The 14,655-nt window shown below is 43.7% G+C and overlaps 1 protein-coding gene across 3 annotated transcripts in view; it reads right to left on the bottom strand.

Moving 5' to 3' along the window:
- LOC127577441 (meckelin-like) overlaps positions 1-13,242 on the bottom strand; it is a 104,517-nt gene extending 91,275 nt beyond the window's left edge. For 2 of the 3 annotated variants that reach the window (XM_052028657.1, XM_052028658.1), the window contains exons 1-4: positions 12,681-13,242; positions 3,553-3,635; positions 2,908-2,986; positions 873-948 (exon numbers count right to left, since the gene is read on the bottom strand). In XM_052028657.1, the coding sequence (XP_051884617.1) occupies positions 873-948; positions 2,908-2,986; positions 3,553-3,635; positions 12,681-12,846 (404 nt within the window). In that variant the 5' untranslated portion in view covers positions 12,847-13,242. Of the gene's footprint in view, positions 1-872; positions 949-2,907; positions 2,987-3,552; positions 3,636-6,326; positions 6,387-12,680 lie in introns of those variants that run through there. The other variant, XM_052028659.1, reaches the window with a different exon arrangement.
- Between the last annotated feature and the right edge of the window lie 1,413 nt (positions 13,243-14,655).

Raw genomic sequence — 14,655 nt, 5'->3', positions numbered from 1 at the left:
CACTAAAATTAACTTTGTTTTTTTTTGTCCTAATTGTGTTCTTTCTTGTAAAAATTGTGTACAATTTATGTTTTTCTTGTGAATGCTGCTTATATGATGCTATGTGCCAGTGATGCTGCTGCAAGTAAGTTTGTCATTGTACCTGTGCATACATGTACTTGTGCATCTGACAATAAACTCGACATTGACTTTGAGAAAGGAGCGGTAGGAGTAGAAGAGAACAATGCTGTTCATTTGGCGCCATCCAACATACATGGATCCCATGTGAGTGTGTTTGTTAATCCACACTCCTTTCCTCTGCCAAGTATTGGATGCAGATTCCCCAGCTGAGGAATTCCATAAGCAAGTATGTTGTTGAAAGAATTTCTGCCTCCACATCTAAATACCATGTGAACATAATCAATGACATGCCAAACCCTCCAACCACACCCTGTAGTATCAACAAATCTGCTCCAATTAGCATTTCCAGATTCTGATCCATTCTCTCCTGATGTAAAATTCCAGTGTATGAATGAGAGGCTCCAATCTGGACACAATGCCACTTTCATACTATAACTTACGGCCTCTCATTGTCCGAATCATGAAGGAAGGTCCCATGGCAAACTACGATGTGAAAGTCAAAACCTCTAGAGCTGTATACCTGGGAGAAGCAGGAAGTAAAGTGTTTTAAAAAATAATTTCTTCAAAGGGAAAAAACTGCATAGGTATGGGAAACGAGCCATGAAATGGAACTAACCAGATTGGTCAGACAATAAAAACCTGGCACATGCTTGATGGGCCAAATGACCTCCTTCTGCATCAGAATGGTTCCAAAGGCTGGGTCAAGATTAGCTGCAAACAACCTTATTATTCATAGACAGTGAGGGACTTACATGTTACCCAAAGCGTTTGGTACAGTCTGGTCAGTACATGTTTGACATTTCGCTGTCCTCAAAGCCAAGTTCTCTGCTGCAAAAAGAAAAGATTGTGAGTTCTCTCTGAATCCAGGAAGCAAGGAATTAGTTGCATTTGGTTGAAAGTCTGTTGGATCTCACGGGCGTGATACTTGTCGAAGAAAATCACAAGATCACAAGACAAGGGAGCAGAAGCAGGCCATTCGGGCCATCGAGTCTGCTCCAAGGAGAAGGGAAAAATAGAAATGAGAAATGGGGAATGGGGGGGGGAAGGAAAAAAAACCTATTCTAATCCCAATTTCCGGCCTTATCCCCATATCCCTTGATACCCCTACTATTTAGATATCTATCTATCTCTTCCTTGAACGCCCCCACTGCTGTACGTGGCAGGGAGTTCCACAAATTCACCACCCTCTGGCTAAAGAAATTTCTCCTCATCTCTGTTTTGAAACTGTACCCTCTAATTCTAAGATTGTGCCCTCTGGTCCTGGACTCACCCACCAAGGGAAACAGCCTAGCCACATCTACTCTGTCCTTTCCTATCAACATTTTAAATGTCGCTGTGAGGTCCCCTCTCATTCTTCTGTACTTCAGTGAGTACAGTCCAAGAGCCGACAAAATCAAAACCACTGAGGGCTCATAAAAACTGATGCAAGTGTTCACAAAGCTGGGAGAAAGCTAAAAGTATCTGAGATCATTCTCCTTTAGTCATTTCATCTAATCTATTATAACTCTTTGAAATTACAGAAACTTTTAATAAATTGCCATTGAAAATGAGAGCTTTCACAGGTGGGGAAGTAGAAAAATTGCAGGCATCCAACATCAAATTACTAGAAATTCAGAAGGACCATCCTTCCTGAGAGTTATACCTCCCAAGATTTTCCTCAGTGTGACCCCATTTAAACACTGCAAAATGTTTCTACCCGTAAAATGAGGTAGCAAATACCATAAATATTTGTGGCACAATAACTGTCAAACATCTTTGCAGCCCAAAATTGGGTTGTGACACACGTTTAATAACCATGTATCTAGAAGATGGTGAGCATGGGGGACTTATGTCCAAGAGGGGGACAGGTTAAGGTAAACTCCCAGGATACGGTTGGGAGAAGGTGGGATGAAACCTGCCTTGAATACACGAGCTAGAAGAGAACAGGTGGCTGTGTTGACAGAGATGGGCAAAGAAAGAGGCTGAAATGGGGTCTGGAATGGTTGGGCTGAATGGCCTTCTTCTGTCCCTTATGTTCTGCCTAGTTTGATGAAATGCCTCCCTTTTCCCTTCAGAATGAGAGTCATACATTTAAAATAAAATTTGCTGCCTGTTCCCTATTCCAACTCAACTGCAAACCGGAAGAACAGATAAATGGGACCTCTCAGTTAGTACCATTGACTACAGGGTAGCGCAGTGGTTAATGTAATTGGGCCAGTATACAGACGTTTGGGCTGCTGATCTGGTGCACAAGTTGAAATCCCATCAAGGTAGTTTCAGAATTTAAATCCGAGTAAGTCAATAATTCAGGAATTCGTATAGACTCTTAAATACATTCCGAAATCATCTAGCATCTTCGTAACATGGAAACAGAAAGTAGGCGCAATGGTATTCAGTGCTCCTGAATACCAGTGCTGCTCCTGGATACCCAATGAAGCTGGAAATTAATGCATCTCCTTCTTAAAAGATATTCAGCACATAAGTTAGTATGTAAATTAATATGTGTACTTGTAATATGTGTACACATAAGTTAATATGTGTACTTATATACATAAGTGAATATTTTAAAAGATATTCAGCAATAAACATTGGCCTTGGCAGTGGTGCCCACATCTTGTGAGTACTTCCTCGAGCCACTGTGAAATGGAGGCATGAAAAGCCTGGAGCCCCCAGCTACCTGGTCTACGGATGATTTCAGTTCACAAAGTGGCTCAACTGCTTCTGCCAGAAATAACCAATCCACTGCAGTGAAAGGTGATTATGAACGTGTGGCATGTTCCAGCCAGGCCTGCAACAAGAAAGTCCTACCTTGGACTTGCGAGACTCCACATTGCTTACAGTCTGTACACGTCAAACAGTACCTCCTGTCCACTGACGCAACTTGATTCTACACAGCAGGCAAAATTAACAGTGTTAGTGACTTGCATTCCAATGCAGTGGAAAGTAACAGCACAAAAGGACTGGTGATCACAAGTTCAGTCTTCCTAATACTTTCTATGCAAGCATTCCTGGATGATGGACAAGCTGGGTGTAGCTCTGAGGTTGGAAGCACCACATAACAGCTTGGCTGCTATAGCTGGGTGCTCATTCCAACATTTAACCTGAAGTGATGATACTCCAATAAACAAGAAATTACAGCATTGCATTTTGCCACCAAAAGCATAGAATCAGATACTTGCAGCACAGGAGGAGGCCATTTGGCCCATTGTGTGTGTCCTAGCCAAAAGTGGACACTTCCCAGCTTTAGGACCATAGGCCTTCAGGTAACAACATTTCAGGTGCTCATCCAGGAAGTGAGGTTTCTCCTCCTCCACTCTTTAAGACAGTGATGTCCTGGTCGCCTTTACTCTGGTGTATTGCAAGTCCATCAACTTTCCCATACAGTCAAAAACTAGCTAAGCTCAGCAAGTGAATGGAGAGTAGTGATTTACTCATTTTCCTTTGGTTACTTACATCTGGGTTGCACAAAATGCACTGTGCTACGGGTGATCCAGTGTCAATCATGGCATAACCATCCTTACAGATACAGCGGAGGCCTGGAAGTAAAAATAAACAGAGTTATCAGTGAATTACATTCACGTGAGCCATCTGTGATCACATTTCTATCAGAGGAGGGCTACCAAAGTGCACTTTATCAGATTAGTCTTATATCCAGCAATCCCGACACCTATTCTTTCCTGGACCCCCGAAAGCCACATCATCCTGTCACAGGGACAGGGACACAGCTGTCAGTGAGCTCCAATGATTGATGGCCCCGCCTACATTTGCAGGGAGTGAACTTATTCACACTCTAGGGCTTATCGTGGTCAACTATCCATCAGTCCTGTAAAGGTGAGTCAGGTCCATTGTCAGGGCCCAGAAAGGTAGTCAAAAAGGCCTCATGCTGGAACCTAGATGAAAAAACAAGATGCTGGAGGAACTCGGCAGGACAGGCAGCATCTGTGGAGAAAAGCAGACAGTCAACGTTTCAGGTCAGGACCCTTCTTCAGGACTGATCACTTGTCAAATGCACTCACATACAGGTTTTCAAGTATAATTGTTTAAATGATGCTTTACTACAGGCTTTCAATGTATCCAATGTATCTGCTTTAGTACCTTGTGGCATTAGTGGTAGCGCTTGATGAAAATCTTCAGCTGGCACCAAAGTAACACCTCCCATTAAGAGTTGCTTTGTGAGCCATTGTATATTCATTCCAGACAATAAATATACAATCTTTTAGATATTTCTCCTTCACAATTTCCTGACAAATTGTTCTGGTCGTGTTATTATAGAAAGGATGAGGAAGCTTTAGAGAGGGTGCAGAGGAGATTTACCAGGATGTTTCCGGGATTGGAGAGCATGTCTTATGAGGATAGGTTGAGCAAGCTAGGGCTTTTCTCTTTGGAGAGGAGGAGGATGAGAGGGGACTTGATAGAGGTGTATAAGATGACAAGAGGCATCAATGAGTGGACAGTCAGAGACTTTTTCCCAGGGTGACAATGGCTAACACGAGGGGACATAATTTTAAGGTGATTGGAGGAAGGTATAAAGGGGATGTCAGGTATAAGTTTTTTTTTACACAGAGAGTGGTGGGTGTGTGGAATGCACTGCCTGTAGAGGTTGTGGGGGCAGATACATTAGGGACATTTAAGAGACTCTTAGATAGCCCCCTATTTTTCTGTCATTCATATGTCTATGTGGGAGGGAAGGGTTAGATAGATCTTAGAGCAGGATAAAATGTCAGCACAACATTGTGGGCCGAAGGGCCTGTAGAGTGCTGTAATGTTTTATGTTCTATCTCCACCAGCACCTCGACGCACTATATCCTTCTGATCTGAAGGGGTAGACACTCGTAGCCTCTCAGTGTCGAGCTCACCTTCTTACACTGGCATTCTGGGCCAAGATTCAGCCTATCTGGAACAAGACCTCTTGGAAACTGGCTAAGAAAGCAGGAGCTGGGCTATATGGAATGAACAGTCAACTGTGGAACTGTGGATAGCACTTTCGTTTCTGAGATCAAAAGCTATGTGCTCAAATCCCACCCAGAACAGTACAAACAGCGCTCTTCATTTGCTGGTCCAAACCTCTGGATTACCGGTCCTTCCATCTTTTGCAGCCTCCCTCCCATCGGTGCACAACTGACCTACCAATTTCCCACTGAACTCCTTGCAATGTCTTCATGACTCAGGCATGAAGAGAAGACCGTGCCTCCAGTACCATCTCTGCTGACATGTTATGATCGTGCTCTGAGGGAAATTGTTTCACAATTTTAAGGGCCATTACCCAACTGGTGGCCTCTCTGCATGCTCCCTCAAAGGCTAAGTCTGGTGAGCCAAAGAGATTCAACTGAATTCTCTCATTTGCAAAACCACACAGTAAGTGATCGTTGAAGAAATCTGGAAACTCTCCTCTTTGCCATGCAATCACCAACCATTTCCTCTGGTCTTCGACTGCAAATGCCAGATATGTAGCTCTTAAAAACTTCTATAGTCACTGGATAAACATTTCCCTCCAAGACCTTTACAATGTCGTCACACAAAATCCCAGCTGGGGCTCGTGATGCCAGCAGACCCACCAATGTTTCGTGTGTCTTGGGCCCCACAACCAGCAACAATATCACCATTTTATGACCGAGTTGCATTTACTAAAATTGCTGATGATTGGCTGCAGATCTATAATAAACTAGTCAAATGTACAATGTCACAGTATCATTTTCATCTCAAGTTAACTCTGTGTTGGGAACAGTTTAATAAACACAAGACAAAAACACCTTTCACCGCAGAGGCTACTTAACTGGATTGCTTTGGTATGAATGACTGACAGAGGCTGAATGCACAAAGCTCATAATGCAGGGTAATAAAGGTTTAAGTAGCAAAGGAATATTTAGCAGCAAAATCTAATATGTGCAAATGGAGTTCTTTCCAAACTCTTTGAAATCACCTGTCTCCTCATCCTCATTCTTTTCATTTTCCTCATTTCTATTCCCAGACTTTAGGAGCTCGAGGTCATTAATTTAAAAGCTTGAATTGCAAAGCCATTTTGATTAAATTGAACATGTGAGTTCCACAATCTCTCTTCACAGCCCAATGATCCACAACCGCAGGCCGTTTATATTACCTTTGGTTTCTGTGAATTGTAGGCTGTCCATTTGACCTTCACAGTGTTTTCTTACCTGAGACACACACATGCAGGCACACACACACACACACACTTTACACTGAACATTCTGAGATTTATATATTCTCACCAAACGCAATGAGGTCAGATTTATCAGCAATGTCCATTGCTGTCCAGCTACGTACGTCAACTACTCGACACTTCAGTGCCAAGTACCAAGAGACTGCTGCACTGTTAATGTTGGTGCCTTTTGAATGAGATTATTACATAACCGAGCTTTGTTTGTCTTAATTTTGATTCATTTCAGGGGCCTTTTCTCAGGACTTGGCAAATGAGAGTATTTTTGGTTTTAAAGCAAAACTTAAGGGAAATAGATGAACTTTCAGTTTCTAAAATAAATTGGTAATGATAATAAACAATATTCAAACAAACTTCATATAAACATTCAAAATCCTCCTTGACCACAACATCTTTTTTCACTAATAGCGAGACCCACCACTCCCTCCCTAGTAACTACATGTTAACCACAGTTGAGATTGGTTAGAGATCTGATTCTACCAAATACTTTCATCATCAATGTCTAATGATAAAAGAACAAACTTATCAGTAAACAAGTGTGCTGCTCCCATCATCAAACCCTCACTCCCCCACAACCCTAACCCCATCAAACCCTCACTCCCCCACAACTCTAACCCCCACCCCATCAAACCCTCACTCCCCAACAACCCTAACCCCCTCCCCCATCAAACCCTCACTCCCCCTCAACCCTAACCCCTTCCATCAAACCCTCATCCCCTCCCCCAAAAAAAACCTCAATCCCCTCCCCATCAAACCCTCACTCCCCAACAACTCTAACCCCCTCAACCCTAACCCCTTCCCCATTAAACCCTCGCTCCCCCTCAACCCTAACCCCTTCCATCAAACCCTCATCCCCTCCCCCAAAACCTCATTCCCCTCCCCATCAAACCCTCACTCCCCAACAACTCTAACCCCCTCCCCCATCAAACCCTCACTCCCCAACAACCCTAACCCTCTCCCCCATCAAACCCTCACTCCCCCTCAACCCTAACCCCTTCCATCAAACCCTCACCCCCTCCCCCCAAAAAATCTCATTCCCCTCCCCATCAAACCCTCACTCCCCCACAACCCTAACCCCCTCCCCATCAAACCCTCACTCCCCCACAACCCTAACCCCCTCCCCATCAAACCCTCACTCCCCCACAACCCTAACCCCCTCCCCATCAAACCCTCACTCCCCCACAACCCTTACCCCCCCTCCCATCAAACCCTCACTCCCCCACAACCCTTACCCCCCCTCTCCCATCAAACCCTCACTCCCCCACAACCCTTACCCCCCCTCTCCCATCAAACCCTCACTCCCCCACAACCCTAACCCCCCTCCCCCATCAAACCCTCACTCTCCCACTTTTCCTACTCCCCCCACACTCTTCCACCAACTCCACCCACCCCCCTATCTCCACTCCCTCATACACAGCCCCTCCCCTCCCCACCTACAACAACTTTGTTTCAGGACAGGAGGTGTACATGACACTCCCCTACAGTGCCTGCTATTCAATAACCAGGGAGGCATGAGGCAGCCATTAGAAGGACTGTGTGGGCCTTCCCAGCAATGCACTCGTTTCCCTCAGGAATCCATTCTGTTCCACAGTGTAACTGGCATAAGCTTCCTCACAGGAACAACGTCCAACTGCTAAACGCCTTGCTCTCGTTAGTCAGTGAGAGGAATGGAGTTAGTTCAGAACAACCAGTTACTTTGCCAATGTAAGTGGGTTCAAGTTAAAAACTGTACAGAAACAGGGCAGATTAAATTCTCATGATTTTCTAGTTCAGTGGAATCCTGCATATATGGAACATTATGCAAGATTCAAATGTTAATCAATTTCTATTTGGAAAAACATAATTTAAATGCATTTAAAATGCCCATGTGTAAAGTTCACACATACTTTCAGAAAGAATGCAACATACCCCTTCCAGATAAAGAATGAGACTATTAAAATGTACATTATAGTTTATTCTGTAGAGGGTGATGACATTCACAGCAGCACAAACATTACATAAATTGATGAACTCCTAACAGGATATTTGTCACTATGGTTCATTTAGATACAAAAACCAGAGTAGGGACAGGCCATTCAGTCCTTTGTTCCATTCAATATGGATTCAATGCCATATTTCCACTCCCTGTGGCCCTTGATGCCTTTTATATTTAGTAATGCTTTTTGCATCTATAACCACAAGCATAATCTGTCAGCTAGTGCATTGCTTTCTATTATACCAATTGAAGATACTAATCCCAAACTTCTGCATTATTTATCAGAGAAAAATAAAGTTCTGTAATTTATATTCTGTCAGGTTATGAAGTTTCCAGGTGTAATCTTTCACTTCAAATGCACATTTATCTTAACCTACAAGGTACGAGGTAATTGAACTATGATGAACAAAAAGCAGTTTATATGCCAGACTTCAATATATTTGTCTGCTCAAGAATCCAAAAAAAACTTACACAGTCAAACAAGGGTCAAATGTTGAAAATCAAAACCTGCAGATGCTGGAAATCTGAAATAAAAACAGAAAATGTTGGAAACACTCAGCAGGTCAGGCAGCATCTCTGGGTCAAAGGTTGACTAATTGCTGGAAGGATCTCACCTCCTTCTAGTATTTTGAACAAGATGAACTGAGAGAAAACTTGAGCGAGGTACAGTGGTATGCAAAAGTTTGGGCACCCCGGTCAAAATTTCTGTAACTGTGAATAGCTAAAGCAAGTAAAAGATGACCTGATTTCCAAAAGGCATAAAGTTAAAGATGACACATTTCTTTAATATTTTAAGCAAGATTACTTTTTTATTTCCATCTTTTACAATTTCAAAATAACAAAAAGGAAAAGGGCCCGAAGCAAAAGTTTGGGCACCCTGCATGGTCAGTACTTAGTAACACCCCACTTGGCAAGTATCACAGCTTGTAAACGCTTCTGTAGCCAGCTAAGAGTCTTCCAATCCTTGTTTGGGGGATTTTTGCCCATTCTTCCTTACAAAAGACTTCCAGTTCTGTGAGATTCTTGGGCCGTCTTGCATGCACTGCTCTTTTGAGGTCTATCCACAGATTTTTGATGATGTTTAGGTCGGGGGACTCTGAGGGCCATGGCAAAACCTGCAGCTTGTTCCTCTTGAGGTAGTGCATTGTGGATTTTGAGGTGTGTTTAGGATCGTATCCTGTTGTAGAAGCCATCCTCTTTTCATCTTAAGCTTTTTTTACAGATGGTGTGATGTTTGCCTCTAGAATTTGCTGGTATTTAATTGAATTCATTCTTCCCTCTACCAGTGAAATGTTCCCCGTGCCACTGGCTGCAACACAAGCCCAAAGCATGATCGATCCACCCCCATGCTTAACAGTTTGAGAGGTGTTCTTTTCATGAAATTCTGCACCCTTTTTTCTCCAAACATACCTTTGCTCATTGCGGCCAAAAAGTTCTATTCTAACTTCATCAGTGCACAGGACTTGTTTCCAAAATCCATCAGGCTTGTTTAGATGTTCCTTTGCAAACTTCTGACGCTGAAGATTGTGGTGAGGAGGCAGGAAAGGTTTTCTTCTGATGTCTCTTCCATGAAGGTCATATTTGTGCAGGTGCTGCTGCACAGTAGAACAGTGCACCACCACTCCAGACTCTGCTAAATCTTCCTGAAGGTCTTTTGCAGTCAAACAGGGGTTTTGATTTGCCTTTCTAGCAATCCTACGAGCAGTTCTCTCAGAAAGTTTTCTTGGTCTTCCAGACCTCAACTTGACCTCCACCGTTCCTGTTAACTGCCATTTCTTAATTACATTACGAACTGAGGAAATGGCTACCTGAAAACGCTTTGCTATCTTCTTATAGCCTTCTCCTGCTTTGTGGGCATCATTTATTTTAATTTTCATAGTGCTAGGCAGCTGCTTAGAGAAGCCCATGGCTGCTGATTGTTGGGACCGGGTGTGAGGAGTCAGGGTATTTATAAAGCTTTGAAATTTGCATCACCTGGCCTTTCCTAACGATGACTGTGAACAAGCCATAGCCCTAACAAGCTAATGAAGGTCTGAGACCTTGGTAAGAGTTATCTGAGAGCTCAAATCTGTTGGGGTGCCCAAACTTTTGCATGGTATTCCTTTCCTTTTTTCACTCTAAAATTGTACAAAACAAAAATAATACACTAATCTTGCTTAAAATGTTGAAAAGAATGTTTCATCTTTAACTTCATGACTTTTGGAGTTCAGTTCATCTTCTACTCACTCAACTATTCACAGTAACAGAAATTTTGACCAGGGGTGCCCAAACTTTTGCATGCCACTGTATATTAAACATTGCTGCTTGGGTCATACTAGAATAGGCAGTAAAGCTTCTCAAACTAGATGTGCCTATCTTTCATGAACAACAACAGCTTCAAACTACATTTTTATAAGCAACTTTGATGTTGTCAAAATGTCCCCAGGCTTGTTACAGAAGGGAAATCAGACAGAATTTAACTAGACTCATTGAAAGATATTAAAACAGGTGACCAGAAGTTTGGTCAGAATTTGCAATCTGTCCTACATGGTATGTACATTTGCACCTTGGCTCCACAAGAACATGGATACCCTGTGTATGCCACATTCAATCTTTCTACCAGTAGGAGGAAGAAATAAAAATATTGCAAATATGCACAAGGTTTGTTTGTAACCCTAACCCTAAAAAATATGAAAGAAAAAAATTAAACATCTTTACACCTGGATCATTAACCTCTATTTTTACCCAATGTAGGGGCTTGGTCTCACATCACTGTGCATCAAGAGGCCTTCTGAGATCCCACGAAGTGGCTCATTGACTGACCAACCTCAGCTGTCTGCCTAGGTTTCCGATATCTTATTAACCAGTTTAAAATAAAAACCTACCAATCTCAGGGTTGAAATTTTAATTGACCTGCATTTGAGGGAAACTGCTGGAAACACTCAGCAGGTCAGGCAGCATTTGTGGAGAGAGAAAAAGAGTTAAGTTTCATCTCTGAGACACTTCATCAAACTTTCATCTCAGACCCGAAACATTAACTCTGCTTTCCTTTCCTCAGATGCTGCCTGAACTGCTGAGTATTTCTCGCATATTCTGTTTTTATTTCAGATTTCCAGCATCTGCATTTTTTGTTAGCTTTTTTTTTGGGGGGGGGGGGGAAAGCTGTTTCAGATTCCCACTTCCCTTTGGATGATTTAACCCCTGACCCTGGCACTAACTTTACAGGCATAGCCCCCTGTTTTGGACTTCCCAACAGGCTGGTATCTTCATTCATAGAACACAGAACAGCACAGCAGAGGAAAAGACCCTTCAGCCCACAACGTCTCTGCTGACCATGATGCCAGTCCAAACTAATCCCATCTACCTGCACATGGTCTGTATCCTTCAATTCCCTACCTGTCTGAATGCTTCTTGAACACTGCTATTGTATCTATTACCACCATTTCCCCTGGCACCTATCATTCATTGTGTAAAAAAAATTACCTCATAAATCTCCTTTAAACTTTCCACTCTTACCTTAAATCTATGCCCTCTAGTATTTGACATGTCCGCCCCAGAAAAAAAGAAGCAGCCAGCATAATCAAAGACCCCACCCACCCGGGTCATTCTCTCTTCTCCCATCAGCCAGAAGATACAGGAGCCTGAGGGCATGTACCACCAGGCTCAAGGACAGCTTCTATCCCACTGTGATAAGACTATTGAACGGTTCCCTTATACGATGAGATGGACTCTGACCTCACGATCTACCTTGTTGAGACCTCGCACCTTATCATCTACCTGTACTGCACTTCTTCTGTAGCTGTGACACTTTGCACTGTTATTGTTTTTACCTGTACTACCTCAATGCACTCTGTACTAACTCAATGTAACTGCACTATGTAATGGATTGACCTGTACGATCGGTATGCAAGACAAGTTTTTCACTGTACCTCAGTACAAGTGACAATAATAAACCAATACAAATACCTTGTCTATGCCTCTTATAATTTTATAAACTTCTATCAGGTTGCCCCTCCGCCTCCGACACTCCAAGGAAAAAAAAACAAGTTTATCCAACCTCTCCTTATAGATAATACCCTCTAATCCAGGCAAAATAATCCCGTTGAACCTCTTCTGCACCCTCTCCAAAACCTCCACATCCTTCCTGTAATGTGGCGATGAGAACTGCACACAGTACTCCAAATGTGGCCTAGCCAAAGATTTAATGTTCTCCAAACATCTCATCAAATCATTTAAACATCTTTAACAGTTCAGGTTGGATAGGCCTCTTGGACTGAATGGAATGCAATCTAAATCAGTGCAACATATATCCGCTCCAAATCAGGTGAGACTCTGTGCAATATTAACAAGTCAACCCCAGGGCAAATCACAGCTGATAAATCACTTGGCATAGCCCCGAAGTGTGTAGCCGTAACAGAGGAAGAGAAATTACAAAGCAGGCCGGCGTCTTACCATCAGCGCTTCGCCTGTGAGGCGCTCCACACGGGGTACACTGCAAGGAGGAGACATCGTAGAAGTGGGAGCCGGGGCAGGACTGCGGCTGGACAAAGGGCAGGGAATTGTCTGCGTTCTGCCCCCGACACAGCTCGGTTAGGGCCAGGACTAGCACAGCCAGCATTCTGCAATGGAAGCGGCAACGAGAAGCCGCGCTCCCTGCAACAGACCGGGTCCTCCCTCTGTATACAGTACGTGTCTATGGTTTCCAGGCTCGGTGTCAAATTACACCTTCCGATAATCCCCGTCCCCGGCCGCTTCCTCTGGTTTGCCTGCATCGTCTCCAGCCGTTCCCATTTCTTCTTCCTCGACACGTTTTTAGGCTCGCTTTTCTTCATTTTTCTCCATAAAACAACAAATCTTTGCTGATCTTGCTCTAATTCTGGAAGCACACGGGGACTGCAAGGTGCAGGAAAGTTGAGCAAAATTCAAACTGTAGGAAGAACTCAGCGGGTCAGGCAGCATCTGTGGAGGGAAATGGACAGTGGGCGCTTCGGGTGGGCCACACAGATGTTGCCTGACCCGCTGAGTTCCTCCAGCAGCTAGTTTTTTGCGCTTGTTTTGCAATCTCCCTTTCCTTCCCATGGGAGACGGTGTGGATAAACAGAGAGGGTTTCAATTAATGGGGACACAAGAGACTGCAGCTGCTGGAAACTGGAGCAAGAGATAAATCGCTGGAGGAACTCAGCGGGTCGAGCAGCGTCTGTGGAGGCAGAGGGATGGGAAGTTTGGGGTCCACACCCGGTATCAGGACTGACGCCTCCACAGACGCTGCTCAACTTGCTGACTCCTTCCAGCTGTTCTTTTTTGCTTCAATTAGAGGGCATGTATTTAAGGTGAGGGGGTGGGGGGAAGCTTAAAGGAGATGTGCAGGGCAAGTTTTGTTTTACACGGACGGTGGTGGGTGCCTGGAATGGGTCGCCAGGGGTGGTGGTGAAAGCAGATATGATGGTGGCTGTTAAATAGACACATGAATATGCGGAGAATGGAGGGAGATGGATCGTGTACAGGCAGAAGAGATTTAGTTGAATTTGCCATCATGTTCTGCGCAGACATTGTGGGCTGAAGGGCCTGTTCCTGTGCTGTACTGTTCTAATGGAGACGTGCCCTACCCTGCTCCTGTTGCTTGAGCCCTCTTGGTGGCTTTCTTGCCTCTGTATTTGACTTTGGGGGGGGCGGCAAAAGCATTGAGGTTAATTTACAGTGTGGGTAAGCAGAAGCCTGTACCATTGAACTGGAGACATTGCTTCAATTCCCATCTCTGCACCTGGAGAAGTTAAATTCAAGATGAATAACCATCCTTAAATCAAAAAAAACAGCATCGGTTCTGATGACCATGTCCTTGTTTCTTAATAAAAATTGGTTCACTAATTCCTCTTCATCTGCCATCCCTCTCAGACCTGTATGACTGCAGACCAATCAAGGTATTGCTTTATTATTGTCACTTGTACTGAGGTACAGTGAAAAACTTGTCTTGCACACCGATCGTACAGGTCAATTCATTACACAGTGCATTGAGGTAGTATAGGGTAAAAACAAATACCTTCTGAAATGACTGAACAACCACTCGGTTCAGGGACAATTAGCAATAGACAATAAATGCTGGCCTGTCGGTATCTTGGACATCAAATCAACAATAAAAATTCCAAAGCAGTTTTTAAGTTAGGGGTCACTCAAGCTCAGCTGCATATGCCCTAGTATGTACAAAACCCATGTTAACCCATCTTAGAATCGTAGAACACTACAGCACAGAAAACAGGCCATTTGGCCCTTCATCTTCTCCTTGGGCAGTCCCTCAGGGTTGAGGATGATTTGCTTCCACTCCAATGCTGTAGCTTCTGAGATGGCCACTGCGGGAACCACAGACTCTTAATGCATCTGTTCTTGCTGACACACACAAACATTTATTTAAGCCACACCCCTGGTTTTAAAC

The sequence above is a fragment of the Pristis pectinata genome, chromosome 13 (assembly GCF_009764475.1).
Source record: "Pristis pectinata isolate sPriPec2 chromosome 13, sPriPec2.1.pri, whole genome shotgun sequence".
Lineage (NCBI taxonomy): Eukaryota > Metazoa > Chordata > Chondrichthyes > Rhinopristiformes > Pristidae > Pristis > Pristis pectinata.
This window is presented reverse-complemented; position numbering and strand designations above follow the sequence as displayed.